General features: G+C 45.6%; 1 protein-coding gene across 1 annotated transcript in view; it reads right to left on the bottom strand.

The window, feature by feature from the left end:
• LOC114200048 (guanylate cyclase 2G-like) overlaps positions 1 to 16742 on the bottom strand; it is a 67014-nt gene that overhangs the window by 15210 nt on the left and 35062 nt on the right. Inside the window, 10 exon segments of the mRNA XM_028092028.2 lie at positions 1427 to 1534; positions 1537 to 1581; positions 3042 to 3210; positions 9849 to 9920; positions 10453 to 10543; positions 11237 to 11349; positions 13517 to 13654; positions 15756 to 15919; positions 16304 to 16444; positions 16541 to 16659. Of these exon segments, the coding sequence (XP_027947829.2) occupies positions 1427 to 1534; positions 1537 to 1581; positions 3042 to 3210; positions 9849 to 9920; positions 10453 to 10543; positions 11237 to 11349; positions 13517 to 13654; positions 15756 to 15919; positions 16304 to 16444; positions 16541 to 16659 (1160 nt within the window).

The raw sequence follows: 16742 nt of genomic DNA, 5'->3' as shown, positions 1-16742 counted from the left end.
TATGGCATCAGAATCTCCTAGGCTGAGACCCAGGTAGTAGCAGTTTTTAAATTCCCAGGTAATTCCAGTGTATGGCTAACCTGGAAAGTAACAGTGCTGGGGGTTACGCCTCCTATACTTTTTTTTTTTTTTATCAATCTGGATCAAATTTTGCTTTATCTCCCACCACTTCTGCCCTTAATTCCATGACGTGATGTGTGTTAAGAGACAACTCAGCAAAAAATAAGCCTGAACATATCCTATAAAGACAACTGGGCAGCATTTATTAAAAAAAATTAAATATACTTAAAATATATTTATCTCTTCAATTTTATGTCCACAAAGATACAAGGCTACTCACTGCAGCAACTATAATAGCAAGAAATGGAAAATAACCAGGATGTGTATTAATCAATAATACATGGCATATCCTTACAATGAAAAATTCTGTAGTCCTTAAGAAAGAATAAAGCAAATTTGTATATACAAATATGAGATGAGAGATACCCAAACAGAAGGAGCAGTGTGTGCAAAGGCTCTGGGGTAGGAATGTGTCTGGCATGAGGGAGGCACATAAGGTGGCCAGCATGACTGAAAGGGGCAAACCATGCGGAATGGAATTAGGAAGGTGTACTGAGCTGAATGGTGGTCCCCAACGAGATACGTCCATGTCCTAATCCCCAGAACCTGTGAATGTGACCTTATTTGAAGAAAAAGTCTTTGCAGATATAATTAAGTATCTTGGGTTGAGGGGATCATTTCAGAATCCCAGGTGGGCTCTAATCCAACGACAAGTGCCCTTATAAGATACAGACGGAGGAGAAGTGTACAGAGGAGGAAGCAATGTTAAGGTGAAGGCAGAGATTGGAGCAATTTGGCCACAAGCCCATGAAGCCCTGGGCAGCCACCAAAAACTAGATAAGGCAAAGAACAGATCTTCCCTAAAGCTCCTAGAGGGAGCACGGCCGTGCTGAACCTTGATTTTGGACTTCTGCCTTCTAGAACTGTAAGAAAATAAATTTCTGTCACTTAAAGCTAGCAGATTTGTGGTTAACTTATTATAGCAACCATAGGACACTAATAGAGAAGGTCCCCAAGGCCAGGTGGGAGGGCTTTGGTGGTCTTGCAGGCCACTGTTAGGGCTTAGCTTTCATTCCCTAAATGGGAAGCCAGGGGAGGATGCTGTGAACAGAAGTGATGTGACCTAAATCATTTTCCAACAAGATCTCCCTGACTGCTATCATAGAATAAAGTGCGTAATCCCGAGTTCCTGGATTGTTTTTATAAGCAAACTGCAACTAGTTTTTTAATTTAAAAAAGAACATAAACTTTAAAAAGAAAAAACAATGGAATAAATCATAAATTAATAAACACTGAATTAAAAAACAAGCATTTGAAAGCTAGCCCACACAACCAAAGCCTGCCAAAGAGGCTCTTTCAGCTTTACCATCTGGCGCCTCGTGGAGGTCCTCAAAAGGCCTGTGGTCCTGGTTGTGGATCAGCTCCGTCATCAGGATGGCAAAGCTGTAAACATCTCCCTTTGGGGTGCCCGACTAGGGCGCGTCTGGAGCCGCAACAGCTCGGGGGCTGTCCAGTAGAACTCTGCAAAGCAACGATGTGGTGAGGGAAGCCTGTGGTGGGAAATGGGCAGGCAGAAAGGGAAAAGCCACCACTCTTTCTCAGGGAAGCACAGAAGGATTAAAAGTATCCAGGCCCTGAGAAATCTTCCCAACAGTGCCCGACTTAAAAGGGCAAACAGGGAGCGGCGGGTACGCGAATGCAGAGAAAACAAACAGGAAGGACGCACACTCACGTGTTAACTGTGCCTAACACCTGACTGTGCGGTTAGTAGAGTTCTTCATTATTCTTTCCCCTTTCTGTCTTGTCTAGATTTTAAAAACTAATTTATTGAGGTACGATTCGGGGAACATAAAATTAACCATGAGAGCGAACAATTCAGTGGCATGTAGTACATTCGCAGTATTGTACAACCAACCACCCAAAAAGAAGTTCCAAAACATGTCCATGGCCTCAAAGTAAAATCCTGTTGCCATTAAACAGCTTCTCCCCGGTCCTCCTGCCCCCGGCCCCGGGCAACCACCAACCTGCATTCTGTCTTTACAGATCTCTTTATTCTGGATATTTTGTATAACCTACATTTATCACTTGCTGTGAGGTTTATAGGTTTATTTCATTGTAGGCTACAGTCGCTATACACACACACACACACACACACACACACACACACACACACACACACACACACACATTGGGGGATGGGGAAATAGAGTGGCTACTAGCAGGTGTTCAGAATTTCCCCCTTTGTCTTCTTCTGTAAGGCATCATGCTGTCCCACGTTACAGAAACTCCCCCACGTGCGCACAGCCAGGCTGCGGTAAGGTGCTGCTCCAGGGAGGGGTGCCCAGGGCCCTGGGACACGCGCGACGGAAGACTCAAGAGTGCTCAGTTAACCGCGGAGGAGTAGGATGACCCCGAGCCTCCGTTTGCGCATGTGCAAAGGGGGTTTGGCCTCCAGGCAGAGGGTCTCGTCTTGAGATGTGCACGAGAATCATTAGAAAGCTTTTAAAAACCACACAGATGCCCAAGCCCGGAATTCCATCTTCAGATATTCTGATTCAGTTGATCTGGGGTGGGATCTGGCCACCTGGGTATTTTTTTAAAGCTTCTCAAGTGATACTGGAGCACTGAGAGGATGGAACTCATCGTCTTTTAAGTGCCTGCAGGTGATGCGCTCTGAGGACACAGGATCATGATGCAGTGGGATGCCTAAAGAGAAGGGCAGTGATTTGCTTGGGGCTGCCCAGCTCCACCAGGGTGAGAGCTAGCCTCCTAACTCGGACATCACCCCACAGACTCACCACCCTGGAGGCTATTTTTCTCTCGCTCCCTCCGGTGAATAGAACAGCCACATACAGTCAACTCCAGAGGCAGGCCCCCGACGGGTCCCTGTGCCAGTGAGCTTCAGGTGGCAGAGGGGGCGGGGCAGGCGCCCTGTGACTACTCTGCCGGTAGCTATGGGTGCAATATCTACCAGTGGTTACCCGAGTGGTCTGTCGGTCCCCCGCTGTACGTTCTGTAGGTCCGGCCATGCTTGAGCTTCCACAGCCCAAAGCCCGTCAGCTTCACCTGCACCCGGCTGTCCACCGAGCAGTTGGAAGGCTTCAGGTTGCCATGGGACCCCAGGGGGCTCCGGCGGAGGAACAGCATGCCCTGAAAGAGTGAAAATAAGCAAATGAATTAGAGTGTCAATGGACCCTGCTGGAAGAAACAGAAACAGATGGACAGAAACACAGACCCAGGGGAGGGGGACACACCCATCTCTAGGTTCATTTGGTTCCAGAGCCACTAACAGAGCCCCTTTCCCATGAGTCAACCTGGGTAGGGTTACCCAAGTAGGGGAAGACTATTTCTGGCCCCCTGGTGTGGAGCCAGGAAGGCAAGGCTAGCCTAAAACAAATAAGCTAAATAAAATAGAATCTGAGGGAGTGATCAGACTCCTTAATTGAAATCCCAGCTCTAACACTTAGCAGAGAGCAAGTTACTTTACCTCGTAAGCCTCATTTTTCTCATCAAAACAGGTGACAATAATCCCTAGCTCCTAGGGTGGCTGTGGAGGGTACACGGCATAATGTTTGTGAGACACCAGACATAGTGCATGACACAAAGTAAATCCTCACCATAAATTATCAGGAAAATGTGTATAAATATGATAAATATATAAACAATATGGAAACAACACTATGTAATTAAGACTATTATTACCTACGTGTTAGGAATTATACTCTACTCCTACCTGCATATAATGATTCTATAATAATAGAATATTACATTCTGTTATATCCACTTCAGGGTCCTGTTTGAGCACTTTGCAAGGGAAAGGCGATAAAATGAGGAATGCTGAAAAATTCTCATGTCATCCACTGTGTTCTTAAGGGTTTATATCTATTATTATTATGCAGTAATAAACTACCATTATTTATGAAGAGGCCCAGAAAGAATATTAGAATCAGAAGATGTGCATTCACACCTCCACTTGACCACTCAGTCTCTTCAAACAAGGCACTTCATCTCACGGGGCCTCCATTAGACCATCTCTGAGATGGGCCTGCCTAGATCCCCACTACTTGAAAGATGGCCTAGGGACCAGCAGCACCAACATCACCTGGGAGCTTGGCAGAAATGCAGAGTCTTAGGCCTGGTCCAGATGTACTGAATCAGACTGCGCATTTTAACCTGATCCCTCCCTAGGAGATTCTTGTGCACATAGCCTGAGAACACCTGTCCTCCTCTGTTGTTCCACACCCTGGCTGCCCATTAAAGCCACCTGGGGAGCTTAGAAAGAAAAAGCCAATGCTTAGACCCGAACACAAGAGCCTGTATTAGCTACAGATCATGTGCAGTACAAGCCAAGCCTGATGCTAAGGAACCCAAAGCAAGAGAGGGATCAGAATGGGGGATAGAGTCCTCGCTTCGGCGGCACATATACTAATTGGAAAGAATGGGGAATAGAGTGCCAACGGGAAGACCAAGCTCAGGGTGAGTCACCAAGGCAGAGAGCATGCTCATTTGGCAGGGAGATGGGAGCAGAGTGCACAGATCTTTCCATAGGCAGGTAGGGCTTAAAGAAAGACCAACAATTATTGGAGGAAGACAGAGAGAGAAGAGATAAATTTGAAAATGAGAGCTGTCACATTTGAAGCAGGATCAGATGGATGGATGTTGACATATCTCTGCGATGTCCCAGGGCAGGCTAGCAGCAGTGATATGAAGGCGAGGGGGACAGGGCTGATTGCATTCCAGAAGTAACCACAGGAGTGCAGGGAGCCAGGGGGGCCCCACTGTGGGCGATCCTGGGGTCTTTATTTTCTTACCTTCCTTGATGGCTTCACCATAAGACATTTCCGTACTATTTATTCAACATTTCCAGCTTCTTGGACTTAGAGTACAGACATATAGGCTCTCTATATCTTTGATCTGAATCTCCGAGCCATTTGCAGAATACTCAGCGTGGGAGCTTGTAGGAGGGCAGCAGCCTCAGGACGTCACGGGCATGGGGCTGTCGTGGGGCCATTGTACCTGCATCAGCCTGAGGAGCGCGGGCCTCCTCCCACCTGCCTCACCCCAGAGGTTCCGGAGCAAGAGCGAACATGACCATGTCTCTTTCGAGGGTCTTACTGGACCTTTTTCTGTTTTAAGTTATGTGGTATGTGGTATGTGGTATCAACCTAAGTTCCTTACTTAAACCAACTCATGTAATTCCCCTAGTGACCCTGTAGAGGCGGGTGGTATTATCGTCAACCTCATCTTACAAATAAGGAAAGAAGAAAAGGGAGAAATGACGAATTTCACCTGCGCCAGGTCACAGCGCTGGCCTGTGGTGGGGCAGGACTGGGAGGGCTGCAGTGCCCTCCCCACGTCCCCGCCCTTGACCCACTGCGCAAATGCCCCGTGGCTGACGAAGGAAAGCTCCGAAGGGCAAAGAAAAGGCGTGATTGAGCATTGCACTGAAGCCACAAGGGTCCATGAAAATTCATCCCGAGATCTGGATCGCTGATGAACAAATAAATAACAACAAACCTTTCTCTGAGCACTTTGTACTATGCACTCTGCTCTCTTCATACGTAGGATCACATCCTGTCTTTCTGGAAGACAGGTTAATGTTCTCATTCTCTGTCTCCCGATGAGGAAACGCACAGTTTTAAATTGCTCCCAAAGAGTGAAGGCAGAATATAAACCCAGGTTGGGGTGCCTTCAAAAGCACAGCCGCTTCTGAATCATCAGATCTCACTGTTTCTGGTCCTCTGGTGACTGATTGTACAGGAGGAGGAGGAGGGTGGATCAAAGTACACCCGTTCTCCTCACACCGTGATACAGGAACAGCCCAGATTCAAATGTGTCCCACGCTGTGGAGGGAGGTGAAGTCACCCACAGGTGTGGTAGCAGGAGGCCATGGTGGCACTCAGTGTTCCAGCAAGGGGGAATGCGAGGAGGCCCTGAATGGACTCTACCCCCAGGGAGGGGGCCCAAAACTGGAGGGGCCTGGCTGGGGCTACCTCTGGAACTCTCTAATGAGGCTCCAACAAGCCTCTGGGCTTGAAATCTGGGCCGACCTGTCTCCAATCTGGAATTCTCTCTCATTTCGTGGCGACCTCCCTGTGCAATAGGACTGCCCCTGACGCTCACAACTCTTTCTGCCCTGCTAGCGCCAGGCCCAACCCAGGCAGGAGACCCTTTATTCAGGCACCACTGATTACCCCTGATATCCAGATTTATTAGCAGCATTCATTCCATTACAACATAAACAATATGTTTAGGGATGGTTAAAAGTTTAGGAATATAACCCTCTCCAAGAGATGGCACACATCTCTTCAGGTTTGGGTTTTTTTTTTTTTTTTTTTTCCTATCTTGGTGGAAACGTATGATTTCATATATATTGTCACAGACCAAATAGGTCATGATCTCAGGATCATGAGATCCAGTAACCCCTGGGCGTGGAAACTGCTTTAAGATTCTCTCTCTCCTTTTCTCTCTGTGCCTCCCCTTCTCTAAAAAAAGAAAGAAGAAAGAAAGAAAGAAAGAAAGAAAGAAAGAAAGGAAGGAAGGAAGGAAGGAAGGAAGGAAGGAAGGGAGGAAGAAAGAATAGTGGAGTTAATTGCTAATTATTAAGAGTACTATCCAAGAGAAACACAATATGAGCCACAGGTATAATTTTCAATTTTTCAGTTAAATAGGGGAAATTAACTTTAATGACATATTTTATTTAACCCAGTGTATTAAAAAATCTTATTTTGACATGTAATCAACATAAAAATAATGAGATACTTTAAATTCTGGTTGTTTTTTCTTTCCAAGTCTTTGGATCTTGTGTGAATTTCACACTTAGAGCACCCCTCAATTTGAGCTCGCCACATTGCCACTGGCCAATAGTCCCATGCAGCTGCTATGGTTCGGACAGTGCTGACTTATCCCAGAGGATTGTTGGGGGAATGAAATTTCTTTACAGGATTTATTTACTTATTTGAAAGAGAGAGAGCACATGGGTGCGTGAGTGGGGGGGCAGAGGGAAGAGGGAGAGAGAGAGAATCTGAAGCAGACTTCACACCCAGCACGGAGCCCAATGGGGGCTCAATCCCACAACCCTGAGATCATGACCTGAGCCAAAATCAAGAGTCAGACACTTAACTGACTGAGCCACCCAGGAGCCCCATGGGAATGAAACTTTTTAAATGTACAAGTTTGTAGTACTAGTTAGTACTAGTAATCTGTGATAATAGTACTGCTCCTACTAACAATGAATATTTACTGGCGCCTGTTATGGGGGCGGGCGTGGTGCTGAGTATACTTACTTCTCGAAACAACTCTATTAGGTGGGTACTGCTGTTATCTTTAGTTGATACATAGGGAAACTGAGGCTCAGGGTAGTTAAGTTCACCTGGCCAGTAGTAGAGAGTCAGGGTTCAAACCCCTAAGCAACTTCTATGCCAAACTGCCCTCTTCCTCTTAATCCATCAAGACTTCTCTTACTAAGAAATGAAGGCCCATCCCTAACTCAAGAAGAATATTACAATTTCCAAAGCTCCTTCCCAGGCTGGCCCCACTGGGTTGAATTCTTTAGGGAGAGGACAATGAGCCTATTCCTCTGTGCCCTCCATGCTCAGAATTGGGTCTGAGACAAATCAGGTGCTCAATCAACATACGTTTGTTGACTTAAAAAGTCTGTGGCATCTCAGAATCTCTCTGGTACCTGGTATAGAGAATGTTCTGGTCAAATAGACATCCGGAGAGGAATTGTTCTTATGATTGATACGGGATGGCCAGAAGTGCAATCTGACCCACAGAGTATGGCCAATGCTTGGGTTCATGTCAAAGTCACCAGTGGGGAAGCTCTGAGAAGCTATAGTGAATTTTTGTTACTATTTGTCCCCTTTGAAGGAATGCTGGCAGAGAAATTGGTCTTAAAGGGCCTAAATGTGCCTTGACCTAACTCACTCTGACTTCCTTATACTGTCCCATTATGTACACACTCCATTTCAGAAGACCACAATCCTTCTAAAGCAAGGTGTCAAGCTGTCTGGTTTCCCTGGCATGGAACAGTGGATAGACTCAGTGACCCAGAGCGACTGAAGACCACCAAGGGAGACTTTCCTTTCAGAGTGCCATTCTCATCCACCCCAGTGTTTCTTCAGGGAAACTTTTGGGTTAATACCTCTTGAAAACCAAATGCCAACTGAAAAAGCTAAATCTATTTGTTTTCCATACCTTACCTGGGGAGAACTTACCAGTTTCTCTTCAGAGGCAATATATATGATGTCAGCAGCAGGAGGCAGATCCCCAGAGTCTAGAGTACTTCCCTGGGCTTGGTGAGGAGGGAAGGGAAAGGGGGTGAAGGGAAGGAAGGAGGAGCCCAGGGTAGGAGAGGATGCCACATCAGAGCCTCCTAATTTTAACCGTTCCACCACTTAATTTTACATGTACATTTCCTGACTTTTTTTTTCTGTAGCTAGATTTTAATCCATTCAGAGATTAAAAACAAGTCCTTGTCCTCCTATGAAAGTGCCTAGAGTAAGGCAAACCCTCAAGAGATGTTCAGTGAAGACTTCCTGAAATACTAACAAACAGTGGTGGCCCAGGGTCGTCTGTGAGGATCTGTTATGGGAGGCTTCCATTGTCTGCCTTTCTTGGTAATGACAATATGCTGGTTTCCCACTAAAGCCTAAGACACCGAAGTTTCACAAGTAAGACAACTTCTCAGAAGTAAAGAGCAATTAGATCCTAGAGAAAAAAAGAAGATTCTTTGATATCAATCAGACCAGCCTCTTCTCTTAAACCCACATGGAAGCTTCCCCTCCAGTGAGGGGAAGTGACTTACCAAAGTCACTCCAAGAGCCACCAGCCCTCTACTGTATGTCTCACCCTGTGTCCCTCCCAACACCCAGGCCAGGTTTTGCCCAGAGGAGTCTGTTGGTTGATGAATGGGCTGTTGATTGACAGATGATGACCAGCCCTGCCCTGCTGCCCGTGTGTCAGGCTGAGGGACTTCCTCCCTGAGACCCACTCTCACGTCATTGGAGCGGTCCCCTCTGATGGCGAAAGCAGGCACAGCGAGCTTACAAAGAGCAGCTGGATTGTAGCCGAGGGCAAGGAGGACAGCCTCAGGAGGCTGGTCCACACTGACATGGCCCTACGACTCACCTTCCATCTGTGAAGTGGATAGAATGATAGCTCTACCTTATATTTCGTTGTGAGAATTAAATAAGTTAATACACACAAGGCGATAGAAAGTGGGCAAAAATAAGCACTAAATATATTTTAGCTACTACTACTACCGTTATTATTAATCTTGTTTTGCAGACACCACAGCCCTCTTTGCCCGAAGTAAAGACCCTGCCTGCTTATACATCTTCCCAGGTCTGCATCCCCAGCCCACCTCTTAGCTCGACAGATTTGTGGCTGTTTTCTGGGGAGAGGAATCAAAAACTAGGCAGAAGGAAGGGGTGTTAAGAACCCTCCTCCCCAGCTTGCTTCATGGTCTAGTAATTAGCTTTTCTTTGGGGTAAAAAGTTGCAGCCTGACATGTAAATATCTCGCTTCTTCCTGATTGGATAAGCCCAGCACCCCTTTCAACTCTAGTGTAAAATACTTCTCACTATTTACTTGGAATCAGGGAGGGAGAAAAGAATGGGAAATCTGATTGAAGCGGTGAATTTTAGAAGTGGAATCATTTTGTTCGAGGAGATCTGAGGAAGAGAGAATTTTCAGGAAAGATTACAGTTCAGTTTAACCCAAGACACAGAACAACTCAAAAACACTGGTATTTGTTCTTTAAATGAGGTTTACATGATACTTACATGGAGTATGTCATAAGCAAAGGAGAGTTTGAGCATCCAATCCATCTCCTTATCTGAGTTTCTCGAAACATTCTGAAAAAACAGTTATTCGAATTACTACCAGTGGCTCCACTGGAAGCACAGGGAGCTTCGCATGTTGAATGGATTTGATTCTAACACATTGGATGATTTCGACCAGAACTACTACACCCCGAGGCAGAGTACTCGACAGCCAGTACTGGAAATTTCCCAGGAGATATCATAACCCGATTCAATGTTGACAAAGTTACCTGGTCTGGAGTCTTTTAAATACTTCCTTGTTCCTAACATAAAGCTGATGGTCACATACCATGGGTAGGATGAGTCCAGAAACATAATTTGGAAGTGATTATAATGTCTTAAGAGATGCTAACAGGCTCAGACAATTTCCACCCAAAGCAAAGGAAACCAGACTGTTGGCAATTCCACTGCTAATCATATCCCCTGCCGGTGGCCCAACGAGATAATTCAGGTCTTTTGATTAGACCCGAGAGGAACTGTTCTTGGATGAAGGGCAAAACATCGATAAGGTTCTTTATTAGCTGCTACTAATCAAACCCTAGGTAAGATGTACTAGTTTGTTTGCCTTAAGACTCCCTTTCTTGCAATACTGGGTGACAATGCAGATGTTGGGTGGTTCTGTGCAAATACCAAAGAAAGGGACAATGTTTTCGTGCCTTAATTCATACCCATGAAAATAATAATAGTAGCTGATGATTACAGTATGTCTCCTGTGCCGGGAGCTCTGCTACATGCTTGACATACATGCAGCTAATTCTCACACAGAGAAAAGGTGAAAAAAGAACTATGACTGCTCCCATTTCACAGATGAGGAAACTGATGCTCAAACAGTAAAACAATGTGTTGAAGATCATACAACTTCTTAGTGGCAGAGCTGGGAGGTATATCCAGGCAGCCTTCCTCTAGCAAATAAACTAGAGGAATGATCAAAGTCTAACCTAAAACCATAAACCTGGCCCTTCTTCCTGATGTTCTTGGCTGTCAATGCCAGTGGGGGGAGGGGCATGCCAGGTCACAGATCTCGAGCAAGAAATCAGACTCCATGAATCTGACTCTATCCAAGGACCAGGTTCGAGGGAGGTGAGCAGCAGAGAGGATGGAGACACAGAGGATGGAGAGGTAGAATTAAGACCAGAAAAAATTAAGGAGAAAGAGCAAGGCTGGAAGGGGTCCCAGATTTCAGGTGCTTGGGTCAGGCTAAAGGATCTGAAGCCTAATGTCTGGGCTGTCAGGGGATGGGGTAGTGGGCCAAGGTAAGGGAAGCAGCTTCCCACCATTGATCCTGTGGCCTGGGGCATTTCCAGATGAGAACCAGGAGCTGGCAGCAGAGAGCCAGAGAACATCATTACTTTCTCTCTTCCAAGGGCAGGCGCCTTACCAGCCGGATTTCCTGCAGCACAGATGGTTTCCTGACCCAGGCTTTAGCTTGGTCACCAACATAGCAGATGGCCACATGGTTTCCCTGGAACCAGAGACAAAGTGGGATATTCTTAATCTAGATGATCCAGAAAAAGCTCCACTCAGAAAAGACTAGGAAGGGAAGCAGGAAAACCGGCAAGAAACCCACCTACGAAAGGGACCATCAAGCTCCCACATCAGCCCTAGGGCAGCTGTAGGCACTCAGCTAGTTGCTCAACACATGAGATCTCATTTACCAGACGACACAGTCCTGCGAGGTGGGTATGTTTAGCCTGTTTCCAGATGAGATCACTGAGGTTAAGTGACTTGTCCAAGGTCACACACTGGTAGGTAATACAGCCAGAATTTGACCATCTGCCTCTAAGGGTGCTCTGTTTCTATTATACAGTAATATCTCATTTTCATTCAGAGGAATAGTGAGCTGAGGTCTTAAGTGTAAGTCTGGAATCAGATACCTGGTTCAAGCCTATTTCTACTACTTACTGCTTACATAATCTTGAACAAGGGATTTCGCTTCTCCAGGCTCCCATTTCTTCATCTGTACCATGGAGATTAAAAATAAAACCCATCTTATAGGGTTTTTCTGAGGGTTCAGTCAGTTAAAATATGTAACACTGTTAACTCAAAGCTGGGCACAGATCAAGCTTTCAGTCAGTAGCCTATCTTCTTGGTTGTCATTACTATTGAGTTTGCTTTTAGAGAGTCCATCATTCACCACAAATCACAGGACAACCTGGAAAAATTGGCATAGAAGAAGAGAGAGAATCTGGACACAAGAGAAGGTAAGCCTCCATGTGATTTAAATGTCAACCAAGATCTGCCACTTTTAGTATGGGGTTAATTGCAAAAGACTCCGGACTGTGATGGGAGTTCCATGGATGCAGGGACCCCTGCGGGATGGAGGAGAGGGTCCTTGGAAGAAGTAATGCTTAAGTTGAACCCCGAAGGACAAGACGGTACCAGATGGAGTGGGGCAGGGGCGGCAGGCATGGCATTGTCTGAGAGCAAAACACACATGGTCTAAGCAGCAAGACCCATTGGGTGAGTACAGGATTTAAGCCAGGAGAAACAATTTTTCTGAAAGTAGGTTGGGTAGAGAGCCTTAAGCCTGTGTTAAAGGGTTTGGACACCATCGTATGGGCCACAGAGGTGGGGACCCCAGTGATGGTGTTTGAGGGAAAGGAGGACAAACATTTCAGGGGGCTTAACCAATACGGATATGCTGTGGATTGTTGGCCGCCATCTCTAAATTGCTACTTGACCATAATATACAGTTTTATGGGGGCACCTGCGTGGCTCAGTCGGTTAAGCGTCTGCCTTCGGCTCAGGTCATGATCCCAGGGTCCTGGGATGGAGCCCCACATTGGGCTCTCTGCTCAGTAGAGACCCTGCTTCTCCCTCTCCCTCTGCTACTCCCACTGCTTATGCTCTTCCTCTCTCTTTCTGTTAAATAAAGAAATAAAATTTTTCAGAAAAAATAGTTTTGTACTCATAAAGGTCCTTAGCGTTTGATGAGGGATGATATCCAGGATGGTTTTTTGTAGTTGGAAAACCCAAGTAAATATTTAGAAAAATAAGTTCAGTTGCATAAGGAAAGCTTTGGCTCCAATCTTTGCTAAATCCAGTTTAGGGCAAAGAACAAGTCTCCCCTTGCTTGGAGCTTTTGCCCCTACTCTCCAGGATTTCCATTTCAAAGAATAAATATAGGGGTTTTCTTTCTTCACATATTTTTCACCCAGGGGACTTGAACTTCTAAAGGAGTGAATACTATGAAACATTAGGGTGCTGGGGAACTAATTTTAAATTTTATATAATTTTAATTAATTTAAATTTATTTAGCCTCATGTGGTGAATGGGTACCTTATTGGACACTGTCGTCCTACAGCATGGATTACTGCATCCTTGCTATTCTGCACTGAGGAATCCGTTGTGGGTAATGTTGTTGCTGTGCTAGAAGGACTGGCAGTTGCTGAAGCTTGAAGCATAATCCCTGCCTGCCTTTCTTAGCCTCTCTCCCACACCCCGGACCGTTACGGCTCCTTTAGAAGTTCAAGTTTGAGAAGCACAAGTCTGGAGTTATAGGACTACCCTGGCTTTTCCCTGGAGTGTTCCTCTATTCACAATACCCTGCCAGACAGAAAGGACATGTAGAGAATGGAACAGAGACACACACTAGGACCTACAGGCAGCCACTTTGCCCTCAGGAGTACCTGGTAAAGCCCTACTGGGGCATAAAAGAGCTCTTCCCCCTGCTGGCTCTTGACAAAGGAACTGGCGTCCCCAGAAACCATCATACCAGAAGAATGACTCTTGTCCCCTCTCGACACAGGTGTGCCTCTCTGAGATGGCTGTAAGACAGGAAGCAGTTCCATTGTTTTCAGTAGCATGACCAAGTACTGAAGAGACTGTACCATTTACAGGTGAAGAAAATGAGTGCCAAGGTCACACAGTTAATACATGGGAGAGTCAGGATTCAAATCCTGATCCTCTGACCCAAAGTGTGAGTGCTTCCCTGCGACACGTCCCTCTTGTGTCCATACCACCACAGACAGCGTCATGGCTCAGGCTCTGGGGTCAGACTGCCCAAATTCAAGTTCTGGCTCTGGCACTTACCTAGATGTGTTACTTGATGCCAGAGTCCTCTTTCTAAATGAGCATCTAACCACATGACCGCTCTATTTCATACCCCCAGTGTCTCCCCAAGACCTAAAGAATGCGTTTAACACAGAGGAACCTTGTTTTTCAAGGAGAGTCTTACCTGGAAACCTAATGCAGAAACCAGGTAGGACAAAGCAGAGTTGCTTTGGTTGAAGAGGGAAGGAGGCTCAGGATTCTTCTCTGTCACACCTCCACCTTCAATCTATTGTTCACCCCCGGCCAGACCAGTGAGCCCCAGAATCCCCAGGGACATTTGAAAATGACTTGCTAATGAATCCCAATCTGGTCTTCATATGTTGGAGCCTCCTTGACTTTGGTACCTCCAAGTCACCTTTTTTTTTGAAAGTCCTAACTCACTTATTGAATGAATAGTACATATAAGGATACCAATAAAAAGAAACGACTACCACAATGACAATTTTGAAAATAAAGCCTATATAACAGGAATGATAGATACATAACATGAGAGAAATGTTTGATCTTGACAATAATGTATTCCTCATCTTTAAAGTCAACCTAAATGTCTGTTAGAACAAACCTGTATACTTTGGTCTACCTTGGTGCTTTTTTTTTTTTTTGACAAGCAACAACATTCTAGAACACTTTTCTTTTGCTTTGAACCATTTAAGATTCATACATCTGCTCAAGTACATAGATTCTTATTATTCTCTTAATATCTTGAGTAGCATGTACTCCCGAGCAAGTACTATCTGAACTTCTAAACTCACTGATCTTTAAAATAAAATTCATTGCACTTGTAGGTTTTTAATAAATTGAGATAAAGGTAAAATTGAGCCCCACTTCCTCTCCTTCCCCCCAGGAACAAAGAGTTCTTCTTAAACTACAGAAACCCAAGTCTATCTTTCTACCCTAAAAAACATTTCTCACTAACGTTTCCAGTAGGGCAATAAATGTTCCAGAATAATCAGTATACACTTGCAAAGATTGCACTGTTTAATATTAATGACAAAAACAGAGAAAAAGAAAAAAAGGAAAGGAAGAAAAGACACTTCAGAATTCCAAGCGAAAATATGCTAAGTCATAAGAGATGGTCATAGTAGTATTTTTTGAAATTATGTAAATGTTATATACTTATCAAATAGCGTTATGCTTATTAAATGTGTGCCAAGCCTCCCCGTCTTGAGTGCCCCACATCTTAGCACACCCTGTGTTACTTCTCTCCTGCTCCCCACTAGCAAACCGCTCTTCCCAAATGTCACCTCCTTTCTGAAGCCTTCACGATGCTGAGACATGTACTCTCGTTTGCGGGGCTTCTGTCTTACCAGGTAGACAGACGTCTCTCAGAGTGCTTGCCTTCCTCAGAAGACATCATTTGCGGTATGTCGCCATGCCTTGCACTATGTTTGGCCTGCAGTCGATGTCTAACTTGTGTGTATCGAGGAAAAGAATCTTAACTGTCTTTGTCATCAGTAGATCAAGGAGTTAATGTGGTTTTGAAAATAACTAAATGCTGCCCAGGAGACAACTTTAATGTCTGAACAGGAGATATGGGTTCTTATGCCCACAGGGTAATAGAGCTGAAGGGAACCTTTGGGACCATCTGATCATTTTAAAGTATTGAAAAACTGATGCCTAGAAATGATGTCCCCCAAAGATATTCACCAAGGAGAAATGGGAGGCCCAGAAGCAGAATGCGGGTCTTAAGACTCTGTTAAGCACCCACTTTATAAATAACTCAGCCTCAGCTTTCAGAAACTCCTAGATGAGTTCCCTTCTGGAAATCACTAGCAGTGAGCAGAAAATGGCTATCTGGGCTAGGTGTGGCCTCACCTTGTTCTGGGGCAGAACGGTGATGTCATCATAATTGATTTGCCACCAAATGTCTTTATTTTGCTTTTGCAATTTTCCACTCTGCATCCTTAAAATCAGACCTATGATCACAGCTCCCAGGACAGTAATCAGGAGGGTCATTGTGAGGATCACAGCAGTCACACCTGGAGGGCAGAGACATGTCATTACTACAGCCTGCTGAAGAACCGAAGTGAGCACATCCGGGGTCCTGGCTGGTCCTGCCAAGTAGGTGCCTCAAAGGCAGGGGCCCAAGCTAGGATATACTGGGTCCACTCAGACTTGTCTTTTCCAAGGATTCTTTTCTGACGCCCCCCTCCGGTTCCCATGGCAACTACACTCACCTCCCCCTCTGTATAGAAATGTCCATTGTAGAGAATGGTGGTGACTGAACATTTCCTATGTGCTCTCCTTAGAGTTGTTCTCAGTTATGATCCATCCAACTCCAGGCCTGGGCTCCTAACCACCAGGCAACACTCCCTTGTTCAGACTCTCTCTAACTCCTTAGAAATGAAGTCCCTGAGACTCACATCCCAGGAGCCAGGTTTCCCTGGAGTTGAGGTTCTCTGCAGGGGAGGCAGGCAATGTTGGAGATTTCGGGGGTGGGTGGCTGCAACTAGAGGATGCTGCTGGCTTGTAGTGGGTGGGGGCCCAGGGCACTGCTAAGCATCCTACAGTGCACAGGACACATCCCCACACAAAAAGCATCCTGCCTGACATGTCAGCACCACTGAGGCTGAGACCCCCCTCCCGTGGAGAATCCCTACCTGCCGCCTTCTCCGAGCACCCTCCCTGACCTGTAGAAGCAGGTGCGGGTTCACAGAGCTCGTTGTAAAATTCACAGCTGGGTCTGTCTTCAGAAAGGGAGCCATGGGGCCAACGAATCCTGGAGAAATTCCCCATGGGTCTTTGAAAAAAAAAAAAAGACAATGAAAAGTCAGGGCTCGCTTGATTTATTCTACTCTGTCT

Source organism: Eumetopias jubatus, unplaced genomic scaffold, assembly GCF_037043125.1.
Source record: "Eumetopias jubatus isolate StellerSeaLion01/CBP00866 unplaced genomic scaffold, mEumJub1_p1.0 scaffold_17, whole genome shotgun sequence".
Taxonomy (NCBI): domain Eukaryota; kingdom Metazoa; phylum Chordata; class Mammalia; order Carnivora; family Otariidae; genus Eumetopias; species Eumetopias jubatus.
The sequence above is the reverse complement of the archived record's forward strand: the minus strand, read 5'-3'. Positions and strand labels throughout refer to the sequence as shown.